At 39.2% G+C, this 26,658-nt stretch overlaps 2 protein-coding genes across 4 annotated transcripts in view; both read right to left on the reverse strand.

Annotated features, from left to right (window-relative positions):
* Window positions 1–233: 233 nt before the first annotated feature.
* Window positions 234–26,658, reverse strand: part of LOC307167596 (uncharacterized protein) — a 167,727-nt gene continuing 141,302 nt past the window's right edge. For both annotated transcript variants that reach the window (XM_079886821.1, XM_079886822.1), the window contains exon 3: window positions 234–2,056. In XM_079886821.1, the coding sequence (XP_079742947.1) occupies window positions 933–2,056 (1,124 nt within the window). In that variant the 3' untranslated portion in view covers window positions 234–932. The remainder of the gene's footprint in view (window positions 2,057–26,658) is intronic.
* The window catches only part of LOC307167593 (uncharacterized protein), a 65,436-nt gene continuing 48,859 nt past the window's right edge, over window positions 10,082–26,658 (reverse strand). The window contains exon 3 of one of the 2 annotated variants that reach the window (XR_013822817.1): window positions 10,082–10,166. The gene's annotated coding sequence lies outside the window, so the exon portion shown is untranslated. Of the gene's footprint in view, window positions 10,167–10,333; window positions 10,379–26,658 lie in introns of those variants that run through there. The other variant, XR_013822818.1, reaches the window with a different exon arrangement.

The following is a 26,658-nucleotide window of genomic DNA, read 5'->3' on the forward strand; positions in this document are numbered from 1 at the left end:
ATATTTAACATATTCATAATCGTTACTTTTCCCGGTTCTTTGTTACTGCTTTTAGGTGCGCTTTAGGTCCCTTACATGAACGCGTCCAGCAGTGAAACACTTTTTTCCACAAACACATATTAAGCTTCTCAACTGCATAAACTTTCAGGTGTTTATCAGAAATTATGTTGAAGTAAAGTTTTTACATTAAATTAAGTTCTGTCAGGACCACTGTCGTCAAATACGATGGAGAATTATCATACAGATTGGATTGGCGGTATGGTTCTGTTCTGGGCAAGAACTCCCTGAGCCTAGCATGGAAAAGAGAAGGAAGAGCAGCAATAACCCCCATTACGGTAAACAGAACAGAACCAATATGAATGTATTTTAGGTATCATTAATTCAATATTTTAATGTACAACATAATTCGAGAATTTAGACTGATTCAGAGGGCAAACAGAATGCCAAATCCTGACTGAGAGAGGTGGAGCTGGGGAGGGAGGAGGGTAATTTGCTCCTCAGAAACACAATAGCTGTTGATAACACTGAAGGAGCTTATATATGGATGCTGTGATTGGCGTCGTATTCCTATTGGTAGACGTGGATCAGCTGATGCAAGCTTGACTAACATGACCTGCCAGAACTGACATTACGCTTGATTTTTTACATCAAACAATCACAATTCAACAGGTTTTTTCAAGACAATTTTTTGTTTGTTTATTTCCTATAACTGCATACTATCAGAACACAATATAAAGTCTTTCTAGTTATCTAAGCATTTCACCAAATTCACAAAGTCAAACTAGATAATGTTCTTTTGGGAGCAACTCTTTCATCTCACAATATTTACTTATTTGATAGTATTTGACATGAAAATGAAATGTTTCTCACTGTGGCGACTTATGATATTTCTTCATATGACTGAAAAAACTACATGAATGTCTAAAATTCTCTCAACAATCAGTACAATGGTACGGTTTGTCTCTAGTATGAACTCGCTCATGTGATTTCAGGTGTCTCAACTGAGTGAAACTCTTGTCACAAGATGAGCACTTGTAAGGTCTTTCTCCAGTATGAACTCGCTCATGTACTTTCAGTGTTCCCAACTGAGTGAAACTCTTGTCACAAGATGAGCACTTGTAAGGTTTTTCTCCAGTATGAATTCTTTGGTGCTGTTTCAGTTCACCAGCTCTAGTAAAGCTCTTCCCACAGTCACAACACACATGATCTCTCACTTCATCATGTGTTTTCTGGTGTAGTTTACAACATTCCAGACGTGAAAAACTCTTTCCACAGAGAGAACATACATAAGGCCTCTCATCTGAATGAACTATCAGGTGTTTTTTCAGATGTAATGATGAATTAAAACCTTTACCACACTGATCACAGTTAAATGTTTTTTCTCCGGAATGAGTAAGCAGGTGATTCTTGAGTGTTGATGCTTGAGAAAAACTCTTTCCACACTCAGTACAGTGATATGGCTTCTCTCCAGTATGAACTCGCTCATGTAATTTCAGAGATGCAGAATGAGTGAAACTCTTGTCACAAGATGAGCACTTGTAAGGTTTTTCTCCAGTATGAATTCTTTGGTGCTGTTTCAGATAATCAGATGTAGTAAAGCTCTTCCCACAGTCACAACACACATGATCTCTCACTTCATTATGTGTTTTCTGGTGCACTTTACAACTGTTCAGCCTTGAATAACTCTTTCCACAGAGAGAACACAAATAAGGCTTCTCACCTGAATGAACTAACAGGTGTTGTCTTAGATCTGATGGTGAATTAAAACCTTTACCACACTGATCACAGTTAAATGGTTTTTCTCCAGAGTGAACCTGCTGATGAATATTGAGACCTGATGCTTGAGAAAAACTCTTTCCACATTGAAAGCATGGATACGGTTTCTCTCCCGTGTGAATTCTCATGTGTGCGTTAAGGTTTCCTTTTTGACAGAAACTCTTTCCACACCGAGTGCAGGTGTGCAGCTCTTTGGCTTTTGTTTCTTGAATTTTAAAGTTATGATGTTCCTCCTTAAATTCCTCCAGTTCTTGTCTTTCCTCTTTTACTTCCATCCAATCTAAAATAAACATAACATTAGAATCAGTTTAAGTGAACCCTGATTTAATAGCAGAAAGCAACAGAGATCTAGTATCAGACCTTTGATGTGCCAAAGTTTAGTTCTGTCATTCTCTTTTGAATATGATCAAAATGAGTTTGACAACAGTTATAGCTTACAAGGTTATGATTAAAAGTACATTAAAGATGATGATTAAAATGATATAAGCATTTCTATAAAAAAATTAATTCATATACTGCTTATTATTTCACATCTACCAAAGCAAACAACAATGAAGAATCAAGAATGGACACCAACCTATTTGTTCCTCAGTATCTTCATGTTTTATTCTGGATGGTTCTGGATCACTCATGTCTTCAATCTCCTCTTTAATAAACTCCATCTTTAACAGTCACACAGATTTCAGCTGCTACTCCTGGAGTTTGTCCTTCTCTTGTAGGATGATGGGAATATTCCCAGTAATTATTGGTGAATTGTTGTGGGATGGACACCAGATCTGCCAAATTCAAAGAGAAGTTACTGAATTTCTTTACTTACATTTAAATTAATTGAACATATCTGTTTTCTGACAGAAATTTGGATGCAGTTAAAAAAAAAAGGTTTGTTTAATGCTTCTCCAACGTCTGACAGAGATAACAGGACCATTGTGTTAAACTGAGCTGCTGAAAAGCCTCTTTGTCTCCAATAGTTCCCTGTTTTCACCTCATTCACAGGGCTTGATTTGTCTCCAGTAGAATTAAGAATGTCTTTAAATGCCAGTCCCAATGCATCTTTTTCATTATCTACATGTATATTAAAATCACCAACAATTATGACTTTATCTGCAACAGCTAAAGATCCCAACCAGAATAATATTCAATCACGAGGCTTCATCCATGCATGATTATTGTCTCAGATTCTACCAAGCAATTGATCTGGGGTGCGTTTCCCGAAAGCATCGTTGGCCAACTATGGTCGCAAGTTCCGTCGTTACCAATAGAGTTCAATGGACATTGCGATGAACTTGCGACCATAGTTGGCCAACGATGCTTTCGGGAAACGCACCCCTGGTTGGAGCTCACTGTGCCTTGGGAAGAGAGCATGGACGAGGCCAATGAGAGAAAGCACGCCAAGTACCAGGAGCTAGTTGAAGAGTGTAGGAGGCAGGGCTGGCAAACTCGTTGTGAGTCTCTGGTGCAAATTTGGTCAATTTGGTGCAGAGTTCTCTGTTATAAACCACAGATATCAGATCAAACCGCGCTGACATGGAAACCAGGAGAAATTAAAGGAGAAGTTCACTTTTAAAATGAAAATTCTGTCATCATATACTCACCCTCATGTTGTTTCAAAGCTGTATGAATTTCTTTCTTCTGCTGAACAGAAAGGAAGATATTTAGAAGAATATCAGTAACCAGACAGTTTTTGGGTCCCATTGACTTCCATAGTATATTTTTTTCCTACTATGGAAGTCAATGGGACCCAAAAACTGTCTGGTTACTGACATTCTTCTAAATATCTTCCTTTCTGTTCAGCAGAAGAAAGAAATTCATACAGCTTTGAAACAACATGAGGGTGAGTATATGATGACAGAATTTTCATTTTAAAAGTGAACTTCTCCTTTAAACTACCATTGTAACCAGTAGGTGGTTGCTGAGGAGCGCTTGTTAGCTATTTTCACTCCCTAATATCTATTTTTTCCCCTTGTTTTGCTTTTAAATTAATATTAAGACATTATGAATGATAATAATTGAAGTTAATTTTTACACCTCAAATTAAGCTCAGTGCTTTATTGTCAGCTCAACAGTATTGTAAAACAACAATCACCAGGCCTTTGGCGTCCTCCGCAGGCATTTGTAATTTGCATTTAAATACGTAATGTACATAAAATTATGTTTATTGCATTATGTATTTTAACACTGTTATTAAATGAAACCATATGATTACTTATTATTATTGCCTCACTGTGATTACATAATGTATTTTATGTCATTTTAAAGGCTGTTGTTCACTTTTTATTTCCACAAAAATATTGTCTAAATACTACTCTAATATTACTCTGAATATTATCTTAGTCAAAATAGTCAACTGATTACTTGATTACCAAAATAGTCCAAATAGTTGTGGTGTGGTGTGTTAATATTGGGGCGAATAGTGTTTTCTTCTTTGTACATAATTATTTGAAGTGACAAAACTAATTAACTAATTTACTAATTAGTTAATTTTCCTTTGAATGATTTCTGAATGCTTGAGAGTAATAAATCTGACAACTGCATTAATAAAATCATAGCCATAGGACATAACTGTCTTTTGTTTTTGTTAAAACTGCTGTTGTATTACACTGACTGCTCTTAATTTACTTATGTTTTTAAATAACAAAAACTGTTTACTTAAAAGTGCACGCAGTAATTCTTAAGTGACTAATATCTTCCACTTTATTTATTTTAATGAAGGTTCAATGCTGAGATTTATTACAAAAGAGGATGAAGTCGTACCAAACTCGAGGAGCTGGTTAATGTTAATAAACTCTGTAATGTGGTAACATCGCTCACCTGCAGACTGGAAATATACGGTATCCGAAGAAAATATTCCACATTTGTCCTTCATTCACGATCGTTAACAGCGTCACTTTCAGCCTAAACTGGTGACATTTTCAGCTCGTCTCGACTCTCGACTCTCTCTCGCTTCTCTCTTCTGCGCATTCTCAGTGCGCATAGTGTCATTTTTCTTAAAGGGGCCGCATATTCTTAAAGTCCCCCTGTATTCAATCATTTTATCCCTTTAAACTCATCTTTGATCACCAAAATGACATATTTAAGCGTTTTTTCCTTGAAAAAATATTCAGCACCTCTTAAAATAGATTGAATGTAACTCCACACCCTTGACTCATCTAGTAGCCTACATGGTTCTATGAATATGAAAATTAGCCCCACCTCCACTCACTCACACCAGCTCAGAGTATGGATAGGAAGATTCACCGATTTGCATCTGTACATAAAAGTTAATGACGCGATGTATCGATTTTAAAAAAAGTGTGCACCGCGGCCCACTTTATTTCGATTGTAATAAATGTTGATGTTAATTTATTACGATTGTAATAATGGTAAAGATGATTAGCCTACAATGACATACAGGAGTAGTACATTAGGCATGCACGAGCCTGTTATTACTGATGCGCAAACAAACCTTGTATATACGTTCTCGGCTCACTGGTCGCTATAACATCGTATTTCTGCATGAACACAGTTCAATACTTCTCGCCAAAGAAGTTTGTGAGGCATGGAGGCAAAAACACCACATAAACAATATTAAAACATTGATTTTCACCACAGGGAGACTTTAAGTAAATCACTTTTCGTCACTGATACAGAGCAAATACACTATCGTCATACTTATGACTTCAACAGTCTAGTCACTTGAACTGGGTTAAACAACCGTTATCAATACCAACAAAAATAAATATTTTCGGTGCCTAAAATTAAAGTTACTCAATAATAACTTGTTTATCTGATACATAAAATCAATGTCATAATGTGATAATGCTCATAGACGGGAAAACAGCACTTTTGCTTGTTGCTTGATTTTATGATACTTGCTTGTATTGATCCTACATATAATTATTTAAAAAAAATAGAGAGAAAAACTCTTAAAAAATGTTTGGCCCCTATATCTTACACGTAACAGTTACAGGATAGTGAGACAAGAGAGAGATAAATTACACTAAATTACTTTGGTGGAAACTAAAAAAAAAAATCATAATTATCACTTAACAAATCAAACATAAATGAATTTAAAATTTTTCTAAATGTAAATTTTTCAATTTTTCTAAATGAACAAATCAAACGAATGCAAACAGGTAAAAGTGAAGCCCCTACCGGACAGAGTCAGTCTAGACCAATGGAGAGTCCGGCTGTGTTCAAAACACACGATTTCTCTCATGGTCTGTATTTTCTGGTGCTGTTTAGAGTCCAGCAGTGAAAAACTCTTCTCATAAACACATATTAGACTTCTCATCTGCATAATCTTCAGGTGTGTGATGGATGTCTGAGGCTGGGATTGAACTCTGGTCTTCTAGTGCAGTGTTTCTCAACCTTTTTTCAGTCACAGCACCATTTGAAAATGTAAAAAAATACACAAACACTAATACCAACATTCTTCAAAATATCTTCTTTTGTGTTCAACATAAGAAAGAAACTCATACAGGTTTGGAACAACTTGAGTGTGAGTAAATGATGACAACATTTTCATTTTTGGGTGAACTATCCCTTTAATACTACTGTTTTCATTTGGAGTGGACTGTTTATTGTAGTCTGCTTTTTGGTTTATTGGTGAGTGTTTCTACTGTTTTCTCTTTTTAAAATTGTGCAATTTGCTTGATTTATGAAATGTCCTGTTTAATGCCTTACTGTATGTATTCATATGCTTTTATCTGGCACAATGTATAAAGGCAATAAACACTTAAATCTTATTCCTGGATTCTCTTTGTATGTTTGTTTAAAATGGGGTCATAAAGAACATTTTCATGAATGGAAACAAAGAATCTTATAAAGTGACATGAAGAACTGTTAGAGGCTCTTTTAAGAACTTATGAGGCGGGTTCTTGCAGTACCAAAAAAGGCTCTTTATGTCACCAAGAAAAAAAAAAGGTTCTTCTCACTATGAAAACCGCGTTTTGGTTATTTCTGGCACCTTTATTTACAGTGAGGAAAATAAGTATTTGAACACCCTGCTATTTTGCAAGTTCTCCCACTTGGAAATCATGGAGGGGTCTGAAATTGTCATCGTAGGTGCATGTCCACTGTGAGAGACATAATCTAAAAAAAAAAAACCAGAAATCACAATATATGATTTTTTAACAATTTTTTTGTATGATACAGCTGCAAATAAGTATTTGAACACCTGAGAAAATCAATGGTAATATTTGGTACAGTAGCCTTTGTTTGCAATTACAGAGGTCAAACGTTTCCTGTAGTTTTTCACCAGGTTTGCACACACTGCAGGAGGGATTTTGGCCCACTCCTCCACACAGATCTTCTCTAGATATATATATATATATATACACTCACCTAAAGGATTATTAGGAACACCATACTAATACTGTGTTTGACCCCCTTTCGCCTTCAGAACTGCCTTAATTCCACGTGGCATTGATTCAACAAGGTGCTGAAAGCATTCTTTATAAATGTTGGCCCATATTGATAGGATAGCATCTTGCAGTTGATGGAGATTTGTGGGATGCACATCCAGGGCACGAAGCTCCCGTTCCACCACATCCCAAAGATGCTGTATTGGGTTGAGATCTGGTGACTGTGGGGGCCATTTTAGTACAGTGAACTCATTGTCATGTTCAAGAAACAAATTTGAAATGATTCGAGCTTTGTGACATGGTGCATTATCCTGCTGGAAGTAGCCATCAGAGGATGGGTACATGGTGGTCATAAAGGGATGGACATGGTCAGAAACAATGCTCAGGTAGGCCGTGGCATTTAAACGATGCCCAGTTGGCACTAAGGGGCCTAAAGTGTGCCAATAAAACATCCCCCACACCATTACACCACCACCACCAGCCTGCACAGTGGTAACAAGGCATGATGGATCCGTGTTCTCATTCTGTTTACGCCAAATTCTGACTCTACCATCTGAATGTCTCAACAGAAATCGAGACTCATCAGACCAGGCAACATTTTTTCAGTCTTCAACTGTCCAATTTTGGTGAGCTCGTGCAAATTGTAGCCTCTTTTTCCTATTTGTAGTGGAGATGAGTGGTACCCGGTGGGGTCTTCTGCTTTGCTGCATACCTCGGTTGTAACGAGTGGTTATTTCAGTCAAAGTTGCTCTTCTATCAGCTTGAATCAGTCGGCCCATTCTCCTCTGACCTCTAGCATCAACAAGGCATTTTCGCCCACAGGACTGCCGCATACTGGATGTTTTTTCCTTTTCACACCATTCTTTGTAAACCCTAGAAATGAAAATCCCAGTAACTGAGCAGATTGTGAAATACTCAGACCGGCCCGTCTGGCACCAACAACCATGCCACGCTCAAAATTGCTTAAATCACCTTTCTTTCCCATTCTGACATTCAGTTTGGAGTTCAGGAGATTGTCTTGACCAGGACCACACCCCTAAATACTGATGCGGATGTTAATTTCAAACCCTGGACTTGATGTTGATATTTCATGTGATATTTTCATGTGAAATGATATTTCTTCATGTGACTGCGAAAACTACATGAATGTCTAAAACTCTCTCCACACCGAGTGCAGTGGTACGGCTTCTCTCCAGTATGAAGTCGCTCATGTACTTTCAGTGTTCCCAACTGAGCAAAACTCTTGTCACAATATGAGCACTTGTAAGGTTTTTCTCCAGTATGAATTCTTTGGTGCCGTTTCAGTTGGCCAGCTGTAATAAAGCTCTTCCCACAGTCACAACACACATGATCTCTCACGTCATTATGTGTTTTCTGGTGCAGTTTAAAATGATCCAGCCTTGAAAAACTCTTTCCACAGAAACACACATAAGGCTTCTCATCTGAATGAACTTTCAGGTGTTGTTTTACATCTGATGATGCATGAAAATCTTTACCACACTGATCACAGTTAAACGGTTTTTCTCCGGAATGAAGTCGCAGATGAACACTGAGAGTTGATGCTTGAGAATAGCTCTTCTCACACACAGTGCAGTAGTATGGCTTCTCTCCAGTATGAACTCGCTCATGTACTTTCAGGTTTCCAGAATGAGTGAAACTCTTGTCACAATATGAGCACTTGTAAGGTCTTTCTCCAGTATGAACTCTCTGGTGTCGTTTCAGATTGTCAGCTGCAGTAAAGCTCTTCCCACAGTCACAACACACGTGATCTCTCACTCCATTATGTGTTTTCTGGTGATGTTTAAAACTGTTCAGTCGTGAAAAACTCTTTCCACAGACAGAACACACATAAGGCTTCTCATCTGAATGAACTAACAGGTGTCGTTTTAGATCTGATGATGAAATAAAATATTTACCACACTGATCACAGTTAAATGGTTTTTCTCCGGAATGAATACGCAGATGAACACTGAGACCTGATGCTTGAGAAAAACTTTTTCCACACTGAGTGCATGTATACAGTTTCTCTCCAGTGTGAATTCTTATGTGTATGTTAAGGTTTCCTCTTTGACTGAAACTCTTTCCACATTTAAAGCATGTATATGGTTTTTCTCCAGTGTGAATTCTCATGTGTGCTTTAAGGTTTACTTTTTGACAGAAACTCTTTCCACACTGAGAGCAGGAGTGCAGCTTTTTGGCTTTTGTTTCTTGAATTTTAAAGTTGTGATGTTCCTCCTTAAATTCCTCCAGTTCTTGTCTTTCCTCTTTAACTTTCATTCGATCTAAAATAAACACAAAATTAGAATCAATTAAAGTGAACCCTGATTTAACCCCTTAAACCCAAAGTGTACCGCCGGTGGTAATTCATAAAATTCATAAAGTAATTCATAATTACTAAAATAATTCGCCGGCAGTGAGAATGTCCAAATGTAATGTAATGTATATTTTCTAAAAATGTATAAAGTGTTCTATCAAACGATACCAACCTTTTGACTCTCCTTGCTATAGTTTTGGAGTTATGAGTCTTTAGTTTTGTGTATGTCATTCAGAAAACAACTCTAAGACGCCCTCAGGGCTTACGGGTTAATAGCAGAAAGCAACAGAGATCAAGTATCAGACCTTTGATGTGCCAAAGTTTAGTTCTGTCATTCTCTTGTTAATATGATCAAAATGAGTTTGACAACTGTTATAGCCTACAAGATTATGATTAAAAGTACATAAAAGATGTACGATTATTACGATGTACGATTAAGTACGATTAAAATTATATAAGCATTTCTATAGAAATTTTCATTCATATACTGATTATTATTTCACAGCTACCAAAGCAAACAACAATGAATAATCAAGAATGGACACCAACCTATTTGTTCCTCAGTATCTTCATGTTTTATTCTGGATGGTTCTGGATCACTCATGTCTTCAATCTCCTCTTTAATAAACTCCATCTCATTTCAGCTGCTACTCCTGGAGTTTGTCCTTCTCTTGTAGGATGATGGGAATATTCCCAGTATTTATTGGTGAATTGTTGTGGGATGGACACCAGATCTGCAAAAATTCAAAGAGAGGTTACTGAATTACTTTACTTATTTTCAAATTAATCGAACATGTCTTTTTTCTGATAGAAATATATGGATGCAGTTGCATTTAAAAAAAGGTTTGTTTAATGCTTGTCCAAAGTCTGAGAGAAATAACAAGACCATCATGTTTAACTGAGCTGCTGAAAAGCCTCTTTGTCTCCAATAGTTCCCTGTTTTCACCTCATTCACAGGGCTTGATTTGAGGGGGGAGGCAGAAAACATTGTTGGAAAAAATAAAATAAAAGGCACCTCCTCTGTAAAACCACCATCCTCTTTAGATTAAAAGTGTTGTGTATTATGTTAAACTTAAGATGTAAATTAAATGTTAAAACTATCTATATGATAATTAACAAACTATAAATAACAGTGACTGACCAATCAGAACTCAATATTGTAACGCGCTGCGCACAGTTACGCCAGAGCTCAAGCAATATTTCGTCATTTCTCACACTTGTTCATAATGGTCAGAATAAAAAACTATGAGTTCTGTTCATACTCCACTGATAAATCTGCATAAACCATCCATTCAAGCCAAAGCTAACAAAGACTGTACTGCTAATTGTTCGGCATAAGCACTCAAGCTGCTATAGTTCGAAAGTGGCAGTTTTGATGGAGTTTCTGGCTGTTTCTATCTAGAATATTTTCATTTTTATTCAGAATACAAAGAATGAGTGCTTGTGACTGAGGGGTGAGAGAAAGAGAGAGTGCATTTCATTCAGAAATGATAACCCCGTTCTTTTTACCAAGAAGCAACCTTCCTCTCTCTCTTGAAACCAACACGGAAGTGACATTAACTGCAATTCATCGACTGAGCGCTAGAGACAGGCTGCAAAAGCGAATCAATCCCATATACCCCCCCCCCCCCTTTCTTTTCAGCATATGCTTCATTCTTCTTCCTCCAAACATACTGCTGATCCATAGGGCTGAAAAGTTCCAGTTGTGTTTCATCGCTCCACAGAACAGAAACCCAAAACTTCTGTGGCTTATATGATTTTGAGGAAATTGGAGCCGACTTTTCTTGTGATTTTGGGTCTTGTACGTCTTGGAGTTTTGGCATGCGTTTAGGACGCGCCTTACTGTGCAGCTGAAACCTCAGTGCCTGTGGCCACCAAGTCTTGCTGCAGGTCGTTCTCAGGCCCCGTCCACACTACTGCGTTTTAGTTTAGAAATGGATAATTAAAACGAATACGATCTCCATCCACACCAGCGTTTTAGCTGCGTATTAGAATTGATCTCCGTCCACATTAAAACGACTGAAAACGCGGATCACGTGACCATTCACCAAAACTGGGAATGCGCGTGCCGGTGTAAACACAACTTCATTGATAAAATTATCCCACCATGCGCTGGTTCTTCCCGGGTTAACCCAAAACCGACGCTCCATGTACGGTTGATACCGCCGCTGCACACGGGAATGGTCACAGATCGCTCGAATAATAGCTTGCCTCCGTCGCATGTAGGCAGTTATAGCATTGTAAAATGCAGAATTTACTTGCACAACAGCTGCTAGCAAAGATATACGCCATGACTGATGACACCCAATCATAGAGCCGAGCGTGAGCCTCTACTACGTCATCGTTTCTAAAGTCCTCCGTTTTGACCCGTCCACACTAAAACACCCTCCGGAGATTCAAAACGAAAAACGGGTCGGCAGCGTTTCTAAACTTATTCGTTTTGGGTCTCCGTTTTTGCCGTTTTAGTGTGGACGGGAGGTGCAAATGTAGCAAAAGGTCTCCGTTTTTAAACGAAAACGCAGTAGTGTGGACGGGGCCTCAGTCACTCGAGGGTTTTTCAGAACTGGCTTCTCAGAAATCTGGTTGCAGTCGTTGAAAGCTGCCTTTTTCTGCCTCGTCCAGGTAGTGTAACCAGTGTTCCTTAAACTTTGAACTTGTAAACTATGCTTCCAACTTTGTCTCTAGGAGCATTTAGTGCCTTCTAGGGGTGTCCATGGTTAACCGATTAACCGATTAACCGTTAAAAATTGCGTAACCGAGTGAAACATTTTGCTCGGTTAAGTGGCGTCAATGGCGTGCATTGAATTTAGTTGTAATACATTTTTGCACCACCAGAGACCGCTAGACCAGTTTTCTAATATGAAGCGGGCAAAGAAAGCGCGCGTCCGAGAGTGAAGGCTGTGCGCGAGCCAGAAACAAACATAGTATCCACGCCACCGATCGCAGCACAATAATATCTGTCTGCAGAGCCGCAGAGCCACAGCTTTACTCCAGCAGTTTTACCCCGCGCATGCGCAGTTTCATCACAACAGTTTTACCCGCAGAGTCCGTTTACCGTTACATTAACCCATACAATTTGTATTATGCATTTCCTAAACATGTACTTGCTAATCAAACACTTTATATGAACAAACTACTAATCTATAAAACACAATCGGTCTTCCGACCTTTTACTATTGTGTTGATATGCGCGAGGGAGAGAGAGCAATGCAGCTCTCGTGTTGTTTTAAGGCGGTGAGAGTGCGCGCGCGCGGCCGGGGCTCTCTCACTGTTTGTTCTTATGCGCCCTGTCCACTGATCTAAATAATTAGGCCTAGTTGTTACGACGACTTATTTGTTCCCTCGTTTTAATAAATCGTGGACACGTTGAACTAATTCCCTCCCTCATTTTGATTTAACGAATTACAACGTGGCCAAAAACAGTTTGATACTATTAATTAGTGAATGCTAAAGACCTATTTTTTGTGAATTGGTGAATATTCAGGTGAATTATTTCGTGGCCACGAATTAATAATAATTATTAAACTGTTTTTCTTACCTGTGAAGATAGCTCTTCAGTGAAGGCTGACTATTCTCGTACAGCTTTTTATTCCTTTTTTTTTGTGTGTGAATTGGTGAATATTCAGGTGAATTGTTTCGTGGCCACGAATTAATAATACCTCAGCACGTTTTACAAGACCCTTCTCGATCGCAGCGGCAACGAGCACTTTGATCACTTGATTTAAAAAACAAAACATTTCAGCGCTAGATCGCCTAAAAAAAAAACGAACGAAATGAATGCTCTGCTAGTTAACTGGAGATGTTTTGTTTATTTGTACTGGTATTCGTGCCGCGAGATGTTTCAAAAGTGGTGGGGACAATATCGACCTTAGAAAATAGTGGTGGAGACATGTCCCACCCGCAAATTACGCCTATCTCGTGGTTGCGGCGCGCACACTATGGTTAACCGAGTATTAACCGCTAAGGGCCTCGGTTAACGTTTAATGAAAAACTTGAAAACGTGCAGCCCTAGTGCCTTCGCTATCTTTTTGTATCCTGTTCCTTGTTTATGAAGGGCGATGAAATTTTCTCTCATCTTTTTGGACCATTCTTTTGATTTAGCCATATTTCTAACTTACAGTCAAATGTGACCCTCAACAAACCAAGCCAGATCAGATATGTAATGTGTTCTAGCTCAAGCAAACCTGGTGAAACTAATGAAGCCCTTGATTAGTTGCATCAGGTGTGCTTGAGACAACACCTTTTTTGCAGATTTGTGCTGTTGTGAGGGATTCTATTCAGGGGGTTGAGTAATTTTGAAACTGCAGAAGTCTTTAAAAATTTCAGTTAAATTTGGGGAAACCACTTGAAACATTTGTTGTGTTGAGCTATTTCAATTACTTTTGTTTGATTTGTTCATTGCAACCAGCTGAAAGTCTGTACATTTTGCCAATAAACTTGATTTGCAATGGAGGTTGAATCATTTTGATTGAAACTGTAGCTAATTTTGCCCTTCATGACAACTGCGAGGGGGGTGAATTTTTTATGACTCATCCGTTTAAATTAAAGAAGCCATAATGTTCTGCATAATTAAGGGCTGGCCACCTGAACAACAGGTGGATTGCAGCTGTTGTCACTACTAGCCGTTTGTCTGCTGTCTGTTAGCGTCATGTCACCTCAGCTAATCCCGCCTTTAGGCCCATTTTCGTTAATCCGAGAGTGATGTGCTACCAAGATGGCGACAACCGCCCACTTTGGGCTTCAAAAATGTTCTTAAGAAACCTAAGGGTGACGTCACGGACACTGCGTCCTTATTTTTTTTACAGTCTAGGTTTTTATTACTCTTAAAATAAGTGTCATTTGGAACTCATGTAAAACGAAATAAAAAAGTGGAACGAAACTGCGCTACTCATTTGAGCTTCACAGACAGTTTATTAGTTTGGACCAATAATAGACAGCGCAGCGTTGCGATCTACTCGATCACACGACACCGTTACTACACAACGCTGGGAGATTCAGTGAAGAAATACATTGAATTCGTCAAAGAATTAATAACATCGCTGCGAGATCCAGTGAGAAACATTCAGATTTGGCACAGAGTTCTCCGTTATAAACCATCGATATCAGATCAAACCGCGCTGACGTGGAAACCAGGATGAATCAATAAGTTATAGAAGGCTTTAAGTTCACAAATCAGCAACTTTCACCATGGATTTAAAGGGACACTATGCAAGTCTGAGTGTTTTTTCTCTACGAGCTTCCCCTAGTGTCTGGTAGTATAATGCTTTCAAACACTCTGTCGTAAAAACGAACTGTTGTCCCTCCCCCCTCGCCACGAGCAACCCAGCTGATCAGCTGTCAACCTAGCTGAGCAGAGGAACCGGCTATTTCAAAACCAGTTATGTCTACCGAGGCAAGTAAAGCAATACTTTCTTTCCAACTGATGGCGATTTTTTTATTTATTGTGTTGTCATGCATACTAGTATTTTTACCGGGAACGAACGATATGAACGAGGCGAACTACTGCTTTCGTGTTTGTTTGTTTGTTTGTTTTTGGGAGAATGGGCATGAGCATAAAAAAATATATATATATCGGAGGCTAATATTTGTCTAAAGTTATATTAGCAAGGTCTATAAGTTCATCTGGTAGAATGATGGTTTACCTTTGCTTGTCTAAGAAAACATCAGAACGTTTTTTCTAGCTCGATCATGATATGTGCAACATTTTGCGCGTCTGATATTGCCTACTATCAGACGCGTTGACTTAGTGACATAAAATAAAAGTGTAAGTTACACAAATAAAACCGACAGAGGAACGGCCAAACAACTACAGAAATCAAACGTGTTTGCTAATGACATCAAAGTGATAGTATCTAGCGTACTAGTAAGCCCCTAACAGACAGCGATCATAATAAAAACCTTTACAGACAATAGCAAACATCCTGAGGTCGCAATTACTTGAAATTTAAATATTAAACACAGTTTATTCCAAAGATACTTAACTTACAAGTGCAACAGCAGGATCAGCATCCGTTTAGCAGTTCTCAGTTCTCGCCATTCTGAAAAAGCCGGTCCGATATATTTACTCGAGTCTGACTTCTTGCTCGGTCAGTCTCCCGTTTCCTCTTTCGTTGGTCCTCCGACAAAGATTTCCTAGCTTTCTGCTTCTTTTTTACAGGCTCAGCCTCAGCCATAACTCAATCTATCGTTGCCCTTTGCTTATAGCTAGCCCGCCGGTGCTTGAATAGGGGCGTGTACGTGTGCAGTGCCGTCAAGCAATTCGTTACATCGCGAGACCTGATATCACGCGATACTTCCTGACACCGACCCGCGTCCCAAAGTTGCAAGTGAGTTTTTTCCGCTCTCGGGCACCAGGGGGGTGCGAAACCACCACCATTCAACCCGAAATAAGTAATATAACCATTCCACTGACTCCGAAGCTGTTCAGTTAAGGTTAAAAAGTTACCTAGAGCACCTTTAATGTAGTAACACTAACTGTAACTATGGTATTGTGACAGACAACAGTCAGATGGTTACGAGTACTACACAGGCATTTTATTAAATATGCAGATGACACAGCTCTTGTGAGTCTGCTACAGTATGGGGAGGTAGATCATGGGCCAGTTTTAGACTCTTTTTTAGAATGGTGCAATAAGTCACACTTAATTCTAAATACCAATAAGACCAAAGAAATGTCCATAGATTTTAGAAAGTCACAGCAAACAATCGATACTTTCATCAATGGGGAGATCATTCAGGTCGTTACAAACTATAAATATCTTGGCATTGTACTGGACAACAAACTTAAAGGACAAGTTCGGTATTTTACACTTAAAGCCCTGTTTACAGATCGTTTCTGATGAAATAAAACGGTTAAGATAAAATTTTGGACAAATGCTGCTGTCCCGAGAATTTTAGGTTTCTTTTGCTTTCCCCCCCACCAGTAGACTTGGTGTATAGGTGCACTCGAACACTCCTTCCTAAAACACATTAAACTTTCGTTTACAAAGACGTGAAACTCACCGAGTGGTCAGGGGTGTCCACTGATATGCTCACACAAAAATCGCTGCAAAATATGCTTTCCAACAGGTTTTATCGTAGTTTTTGTCTCCTCCATTGACTTGCATTGGATGTGCTGTGAGGTACGGTATTACTCCGCGCCGGAAACTGAAATGGGGTTCAGGGGTTGTTTTCTTCTTCTTCTTCGTGTTTTTTTTTTTTTTACGGCGGATCGCAAACAATGAAATGCCAGTGGTTTGCTTGCAAAGGTGCATTATCGCCACCAACTGGGCTGGAGTGTCTATTATTCAAGCTCTCAACGGAAGAAGTTCGGGTGTGAGGCGTTTGGAAAAATAGCTCCACAGTTTTTACAACGAATGGTAAAACACCTGTTGGAAAGCATCTTTTGCAGCGATTTTTGTGTGAGCATATCAGTGGACACCCCTGACCACTCGGTGAGTTTCACGTCTTTGTAAACGAAAGTTTAATGTGTTTTAGGAAGGAGTGTTCGAGTGCACCTATACACCAAGTCTACTGGTGGGGGGGAAAGCAAAAGAAACCTAAAATTCTCGGGACAGCAGCATTTGTCCAAAATTTAATCTTAACCGTTCTATTTCATCAGAAACGATCTGTAAACAGGGCTTTAAGTGTAAAATACCAAACTTGTCCTTTAAATGGGACTCTTGGACTGATCTTTTGCACACTAAGACACAGCAAAGAATGTACTTCCTAAAGAAACTGTTTGTTTTTAATGTCAATAACAAAATGCTTCAGATGTTTTATACTGCTTTTATTGAAAGTGTTTTAACGTGCTGTATCATTTGTTGGTTCGGAAATGCCACACAAGCACAGAAAAACATAATTAGAAAAACAGTCACTACTGCTACCAAGCTACTTGGGATAACATTAGCAAGCATCGAACACATTTACAAGGACAGAATGTTGAAAAAAGCCAATTACATTGTATGCGATCACACACACCCATTAGCATCTCATTTTAATTTACTACCATCTAGGCGTCGTTTCTGCCCACCTCTTATGACCAAGAACAGATCTAAATTTTCTTTTGTACCACAAGCCATTAAGGCTTTAAATCAATTGAAATAAGTTATCTGTCCAGCTGGAATGGTTAGACCCAAGGGTGTATAGTATATTATAGTGTTTTTTAGTTTAGTGTATTTTAGTGTTTTGTAATGCATTGTATTGTTTGTGTCATATGTTTGTCATGTAGTGCCTTGCGACTGCGCCGCAAACCCAATTGCCCCACGGGGACAATAAAGTTCTTCTACTACTACTACTACACATCTTTTTTTGCACTTCAAAACTATAATATCATATTTAAATGTTATTTTTAATGTGATGACCAAATTAGTTTTTGTTCATCCTTCAAAGACGGTTCCCATTTACAAAACTAAAAGTTTCTTCAAGATTTAGGAAAACTCACACTTGTTTAAAAAATAAAAAAAAGATTAAATTACCATTGTAACCAGTAGGTAATTGCCGAGGACCACTTTATTAGCTATTTTCACTCCCTAATATCTATTTTTTCCCTCGCTTTGCTTTTAAATTAATATCAAGACATTATGAATGACAATAATTAAAGTTAATTCTACTCCTCAAATTAAACTCAGTGCTTTATTGTCAGCTCAACAGTATTAGCCTACCACTTTCTGTAGAACTTAGTGGCTCCGGTGCTGCTGCCCTAAAATGTTAATCTGGAGCCCTGTGAACTTAAAATAAAACTGCACATTGTAATTTATGGACGTTATGTCTATTTATTAACAAGGCATTTGTAAGTAACAGTCAAAATAGGGGAAAATGTAAATTTTCAGCCTGTGCTCCTAAAAAATATCAGTTATGGGCTACAACAGCGTTCCTAATAAAAACTGTTCGTCTGGAGCCCTAAACAGAGTCTGTGAAAACACTCTAAGTTACCAACAAATTATTACACTCAAATAATAATAAACCAGGACACACAAAGCATTTCATTACATTGGCAACATAAACACACAAACTCGATGAGCTGGTTAATGTTAAACTCTGTAATCTGGTAACTTCTCTCACCTGCAGACTGGACATATACGGCATCCGTAGAAAATATTCCACATTTGTTCTTCATTCACGATTGTTAACAGCGTCACTTTCAGCCTTAACTGTTGAAAGTTTCAGCTCGTCTCTTCTCCTCTCTCGCGCTTCTTCTTCTGCGCATCCTCAGTGCGCAGACTCAGAGTGTCATGTTTCTTAAAGGGGCCGCATATTCTGAAAGTCCCCGTGAATCGGAAGTTGCAATCGACTATATTTCAATGTTGTGACGTATTTCCGAGAGAAACGGAATGGGCCATTCCACTGAATTGCTGACATTTGCTTGTTGTAACCAGGCCCGGCTGCAGAATGAAATGACTGAGGGGGCATGTGAAATTGTTAAGGGGGCTTAACTTTATACCAATGAACAATACACACTGATAACTTGCTTAGTAAAAAAGATAAGCCAGCGTCATTTATTATGCATATATTAACCCTTTCACGCTTAATTTTAATATTCTAACTGACTCCCCATAGTGAGTTTTTTCAAGGCGACTGTTATTTTACAGGGATGCAAACACATCAAAAAAGAAAAAGAGAGGTTATCGAAGCCCTCGCCCCCCCGGCAAATATCCAGATACTTACATAATTGCGATGAATTTAATCCTTTGTAAGTGATCATTTTGCAGTGTAAGATTACAGTTAACACCTTTAAATATTACATTAATGTATTATTATGTATTTTTATTAATCTTAGTGAGTGTATAAATCGGCAGCAAAAGGTAGGCTAATTCTTGAAAAAATCGGCACAGTAATTTTATCAAATCTAAACATGTTAATAAAAACAAATTACTATTAGTACTCTTATAAAATTCAATCAGACAATCATACATTTCACAATTTTATATTTATTTATGAATGTCAAGAATTCAGAAGTGTGTATATTTATATAGCCTACACTACACTACACAGAAATAACATACAATTAAATTATGCTTATTTTAAATGTATTGAGCAGGCTAGGTATACAAAAACATAGCATTTTAATAATCTTTCATTGCGCAAAACTATGAAAATATGAAACGCTTTAAAACAGAGCGTACAAAGCGCGTATGCGCATCGCGGGCGCAGAATGATGTGCTCATAGCAACATGGAGTCACAGTGTTCAGCGCTGCACAAGTGCGCATTTAAAAGTTCACGGCACAAAGCGAAGAAATGTCGAGCGCACAAATCCTAGTGTCTATCTGTCCAACAGTTTATTGATCATTTGTTTCTTCACAGTTTTAAATTCCAGTTACTGTGCGTTTGATGCCGATTTAGTCCTTGTGATGTGTGATCTAACAGGCACATGGTAGCGAGTCGTTTAAAAACAGCAACAAACTCCAACAAAATAAAGTCATTTTATGCAAATCCACAGCCTTTTCTCTACAGATCAAGCATTATAATGTGAGTATCATAGTGGAGAGAGTTTTACCGTGCATGTATGCTGCTGTAACCGGAAGAGGCGCGCGCGCTGTTTGAATACTGAATGGAGAATGACAGCCGCAGAGGAGGGAAAACGAGTTTTCGTAAACTTTAATGATGTAAATAGACTTCTGTCCCTCACATTAAGCTATGAAATAGGCTTCAGATAAATTTGTCACCCAAACTGACGTGAAAAAAGCGGGAGGCGCCGAAAAGCGCGCTGTTCGCATCCCTGATTTTAGAATTTAGAACGTTCCCCCTTAATGTTTCCATGGCAACGCGTCATATTTGTCACGTGACACACCGCGGATATATCGCTTTTATTTCCTTTTCCCTTTTTGATTCAAAATATTCACCAACTTGCTTACCATGTCATCAACTATCTGATCTTCCGATTCTCAAATATGTGTATGTGAGTGTGTTTAGTCATTTTAAAACCTTTAAAAATAATCTTGATCTATAACGTGAGATGGCTGTTTCTTTGCGCCGCAGTTCAGAGAGTCCTGTGAGTCATCAATTTCTCCCGAAATACATGCAAGAAAGTGGAATAGAAGAATAAACTACTTTATAGTTACTTCCACTGTGTTTTTCCGATAAGAATAACACACGTCGGCAAATTATATTTGAATAGATTGTTATTGCTGCTTTCACAGACATCATTGTGTATTTTACAAACTCCAAATGTATTGTTTTACTCGTGCTTATGTGTATTTAAATGTCTGAAACCTAAAATAAACATTGTGAGGTTGAAAACACTGCATAGTTGTGATATATGACGTCCGACTCTGGCTCAGCGCCAGCCAACGCGCGAAAGCACAGTTTGAATCTGGAAGTTATGTCGTTACTGAACATTCTAAATCCCATATATGGGACCATACTCTCAGCGGCACAGAAATAAAAATCCCATATATGGGACTGTACCGCTCAAAAGGTTAAACATTTCATTTGTAACCATGAATACAAAAATGAAACTGAGGGGGCACAAATCAGATCTAAGGGGGCAATGCCCCCTTTTGCCCCCTCGTGGCGCCGGGCCTGGTTGTAACCTTTTTTCAACACTGAATATAATACTACATTTAACCAATCTCAATATATATCAATCTCAGGGAACTTATTTTTTAACAAGGTTTCTAAGCAGAGGATGAACGCATGTTTTCTCACTCCTGTTACCGAAACCCATGTGCCATTTAAAAAGCATTTTTAAAAGCATGTCAATTAATTGAATTTTTGAAAACAAAAAAATCCAAAAAGTGTTTATTTTAAATAAATTGTTGGTTATATGTTCAAATAATTGATATTTGTGACAAAAAAAAATAAAAAAATCACTACAGATTAAGGCAAGGTGTATTTTAATAAAAAAAACACAAAGCCATTTTTTTCATTTTAAAGAAGACCGAAGCCTCACATTTATAATTTCTTTTATAATTTAACTTATTAAACAATTGTATAAATGATGGACCAAACAAAACCTATAAAAAGAGTGGTTTAACTTTATTTTTTTAGAAGTAACAGGGAATGAACACTTGGTAACAGGAATGAGCATTGTGTAACAGGAATGAGTGTCCATATGTATGTGTGTGAGAGAGAGTGTATATGACTGTGTGTGCATAAGATTTCTGTGTTGAAGTGATGCACTATGTGCTAGTAGTAGGGGAGCGCGGGGCACAAACTAACGCAGGGTTAAATACAACACAGACCTTTTACATAGTTAGTCAGGGTCAAGCAGGTTGTGTTTCCGCTCTTTTTCTCTCGCTGCCAGAAGACGGTCTCCCGCGGAGTTGTGGAACGTTTTGATAAGATTTCGTGAAGATACAGAACAAAGAGTGTTTTGACAAAATGCAAGTAAATTTTTTCAACATACGTTTTTTCACTTTCTGAGTTGGGTGTGTACATCACCAGATCTAACTTTATATGACCTTAATCACTGTCTTGTTGGCTAAAACATAGCACTATTTTGAAACATATCAGCAACTCCTAGCAACTGTTAGCAAGGCTTAAAATATTTTTTACACAGCGGTGTTAGTTGTAGCACAGTGTTACAACTAAACCGCCAAGTTTACAACGATAATAAAATGAAAACGGAGCCACAAAACTTTTCAGGTTTGAGTATTTATTTATATATTTATTTTGCCACATTTAACTTTGTTGGACTTTAACAAACAATGTTGGACTTTCAAAGTTCGACTTTCAACTTTGTCATACGTTCAAAGTATGATTTTTTTCACATTTGTTAACTATGCATTGATCACTTGTTTTTTATTTATTAAAAAGCTTTCTTAATGCAGTAAATATGGAGTTAATATTGTGCCATAATTAACCAAAAAAAAAAATCCAGCATTTTGCAAACAAACTCGATCTGCTTTGCAAAGGAAAACTCGGCTCGCAAACAAACTCGATCAGCTTTGCAAAGGAAAACTCGACTTGCAAACAAACAGAAAGCAATGTGCAGGTACAAAGTAGCCTGGGTGCCAGCCCGAACCCGGTACATGATTCGAGCATTTGGCCCGTTAACGACAGAGCAGAACGACAGAGCAGAACGCGCAGCGCAAACACGGAGCAGAACATTGAGCAGAGAGCGCAGCGCACCGACACACACACACACACACGGAACAAAGAGAATGGCGCACACACGTAGCAGAAAACACACGCTCGTGAAGTTACTAAACAAGCTGCGCGAGAATGAATCGCAGCCACAACAGGAAATCATTAAAACGATGCAAACATTTTTTTTATTTTTTTTATTCATTACAGGCAGCTGGTTTAATGTAGGGAGCATGTCGAAACCCAACTGTACAAGAGATTCAGAGGGAATCAAGCCTGCACCAGGTTAAAGACTTTTCCCTCTACAGGGAAACACTGATCCACATTTTTCTGATAGACCAAACAACTAATCAATTAAAGGGACACTCCACCCATTTGCACTAAGCTTTGCATTGTTAGAAACCCAGTCATACTATTGAATGGTCGTGCAACACTCTCTCATTTTCCCCTGAGACGGGAGAAATCCGTTATTTACCTCTTACACTTCCTCCTACAATGACGCAAAAATCGTCATTTTGCGTCATTGTCGGAGGAAGTGTAAGAGGGGGGGATTTCTGTTGAGACTACAAGCACTAGTTCCTCATCTTTCCCAGGGGGCGGGACCCGCTCACGCTACAGACCTATTACAGATCAGTGGGTGGGACTTTACTCTCTGAAACTGAAAGCAATATCCTCCATCTTGTTTGAAGCTAAGCTAACAGACGCTGTGGAGACAGATGTACAGTTATGACAATAGCGGAGGAGAGTACTCAATATGATATAGAAGAAGAGGATTTCGGAAGTCTGATGCTTGAATCAGGTGTTTGTGGCTACCTTTACAAGCCGCATTATAGCGAAGAGCAGCCGAGGCAGAAGACCTGACTGCTGCGGACGAGGAGCCCGGACTGGCTCGAGTTAGGGCGGACTGGTGGCGCCGGTGATCTCACTATGCAACTCATAGACTGTAAGATGCAACTACGAACACAGAGATAGAGTCCGTCTGCGGCAAAGAATTTCAACGATGACAATTTCTCCTGGACGAAATCTCTGAATCAGACAAGGACACGGACGTTTGTGTTGTGAACTATCCTAGTTTCGCACCGCATATGTTCTGACTGAACATCCCCGTACCATGCAATAATTCACCTTTTCGAAAGAAATACAAACGAGGAGTAATGCACTAATGAGTTCGCCAACTAACTAGACATTTTGTGTGAAATGAATTTCAAGCTCTGGTGGTAGCTAGCCTTGTAGACGGAAGAGTGATTTCTCTTATAGGCAGATATGCGCTGTTCTGGATTAGTGGGAGTGGCTTGCGGAGCTGTGCAATGTGGTGCATTGTGGGAGTTGTTGTCTTTCATACAAATGCGTCCTGAAGTTATTTTTTATCTTTCCTCGGTCACGAAGGCACCAAATTCAACATTTATTTTGCATTTCGACTACATATATGACCCACTTTCAATAAAAAACAATGTTCCTATGGGTGGAATGCCCCTTTAAACGAGGAAATATTCAACAGATTAATCGACTATGAAAATAATCCCAAATCCTTAATCATTATGCACAAGTGCATTGCATTGGAAGCCCTGGACATAAGCCTCCCTCTCAAATATTTTTGTTTTCTCATTTAGCAAACTTTATAGATTTCAACCATATTATTCCTTTTTAAGTCTCTTTAACAAGAACTTGGATTAATGTATGAATTGAATAGTGATTATGTGACCTATGATGAGGGAACAACCAGTGATACCCTTGGTAGTACCATCAAATGATAGCCTATAGAGCTGGTAAGTCCCGCCCATCCGTAAAACCCCACTGGACCTCTAGATTGAAAAATCGTCAATGCAAGTGAATGTGAGAAAATAATTATTTTCTGGTCCCGTTTGAATTGTGCCATGAATGTGAACATATGTTGTCTGTGATTTTTTTATATAATTTTTCATGTTACGAGTTTGACAGTATATGGTATGATTCTTTGGCTAGCAGTTGTGGAAAAGACATAACGAGAAAGACTACATGTCGCCTATGTGACGTCACCCCATAACACATTTCCCTCCACTTGTCAAATCACGGTGCTAATGCTGCGATAATCTATGGAGACAGATCGAGATGCCTGTGTGTTTTGTACCCAAATGTCACCATTCAAACCAAATGGGCTGTTCTTTCTTCAGATTCCCGTCTGAAAGCAGCGAAGAGTTGTAGTCCACAAAGTGCTCTCACACAAAGTCTAACCGTATCAAACTTCTACCCGCTAAATTGTAGCATTCTTCACACGAAAAATTATATTAAAAATTCTCAGACAACATATGTTCACATTCATGGCAAAATTCAAACGCGACCAGAAAATAATTATTTTCTCACATTCACTTGCATTGACGATTTTTCAATCTAGAGGTCCAGTGGGGTTAGCGGAAGGGGCGGGACTTACCAGCTCTATAGCGATGTCATCAGGATACACATACACCGGTAGGCAGTGGCCCACCTTACCGGGTGACCACGTCGTGGTCCACCAGAATTTATAGTTTACCCACCTCTTTTTTTTACCACTACACCACTGCCCACGTCATAAAGAGCGCTTGGGTTGAATTTGTTTACAACAAAGATGACTGCCGCTGGAGAATTAGTAATTTAGAATAAATGCATATTTGGCATACTGTCCGAGGAGAGGCTCCGGGCTCGGGCTGTGGAAGAACAAGCCGAGAGTGAGTGGAGGGATGCTGAAAACTGTCAAGGAATGTTAGGTGAGTTGACAGAGTTAAAATAATATATGCTTCCTCTCATGCAGATAGTGTAGACGGTTTGATGACAAGTTGATTGGATTGATTATTTAAACGTGCTCCTCCCGATCTTTGATTATGAAACATCATGTGTAGATCCCGCCATCGCGTCTGTTATAGAAGATATCGACAGCGCATTAATTTTAAAAGAGGAACACGGAGAACCGCGATCAAGGCATTTGTCGATTGGTCTATCCAATTGAGTGCAGAGGCATTTTCCTTCCTGGTTCGGTTGAAACACGCCTCATAATCACAGCCCAATGGAGCAGTATCAGACTCACATTCTGACTAGAATCTGAGTATGACGACGTCAGGCTAGGTACAAAGGTCAATTTGAGCGAAAATGCAGTGGAGTAACAAATATGTATTATAAAGTTGGGTATCATAGTTTATGCATATAAACGCATATTTGCGGAGGCCCCAGGGCCAGCTGTATGCTAGTGCATCCGTGCCGAGTGTTCCCTCGGTCAGGGAGTAAAACAGCTGGCAGTGGGACGTCTCTGAGGAGGCAAACAGATCTACCCGAGCCTCCCCGAAACTCTCTCCAGATCAGCTGAACCGACTGGGGGTGGAGTCGCCATTCTCCCGGGAGCACAGCTCGCGATAGCTCGTTGGCCGGGGACATACATGGAGCGAAGCGACCTTAGATTCTTCTGACTCCAGAGGAGGAGATGGTGGGCGAGTTGCGACATGCAATGGGAGCATAGACCACCTTGTCGGTTGATGTACGCAACGGTCGCAGTGCTGTCCGTGCGGACCAGCACACCCCTGCCCTGTAGTGGCCTTTTTAAGCGACTCAGAGCGAGACGTACTGCTAGCAACTCGAGGCAGTTTATGTACCAATGCCGTTGGGGGTCCATCCACACCCCGACACTGTATGCCCATTGTACGTGGCACCCCAGCCGGTGGCAGAGGCATCTGTGAACACCACAGAATGCCTGGACACCTGTTCCAAGGGCACTCCTGCCCGCAGGAACGAGGAGTCCGACCACGGGCTGAAGGTCTGGTGGCATGCCGGTGTGGAGCCTCTGAAAGAATTTCAGTGGGACCGCCCTCCTGCCTTTGAACATATTCAGGCAGATCAGCACCGACAGAGCGCGTATATATTCTTCTGTGATATATATATATATATATTAGGGGTGCAACGGTACAGATAGCCCACGGTACGGTCCGTACCTCGGTTTTTGGGCCACGGTCTCGGTTCGGTTTCGGTACATGTTTTGTGCAGAAAGAGACTGCTATTTCATCCCAAAAATATGTTTTATTTTTCTTATGAGCATAAACAGAATGTCACAGTAGGAAGAACATCAATGTATGAAATAAATTAACACTCTAGTCTGTTCTGAACAACACTAAGTAATACAACCTCTTCAACTATCACTTATATGAAATACAAAATGTAAACAAACACACTTAAAAATATTCAAGTGGATCCCAATTCCAAACCTTGATAACTGGTATATG

The sequence above is a fragment of the Squalius cephalus genome (assembly GCF_949319135.1).
Source record: "Squalius cephalus genome assembly, chromosome: 11".
NCBI classification, from domain to species: Eukaryota; Metazoa; Chordata; class Actinopteri; order Cypriniformes; family Leuciscidae; genus Squalius; species Squalius cephalus.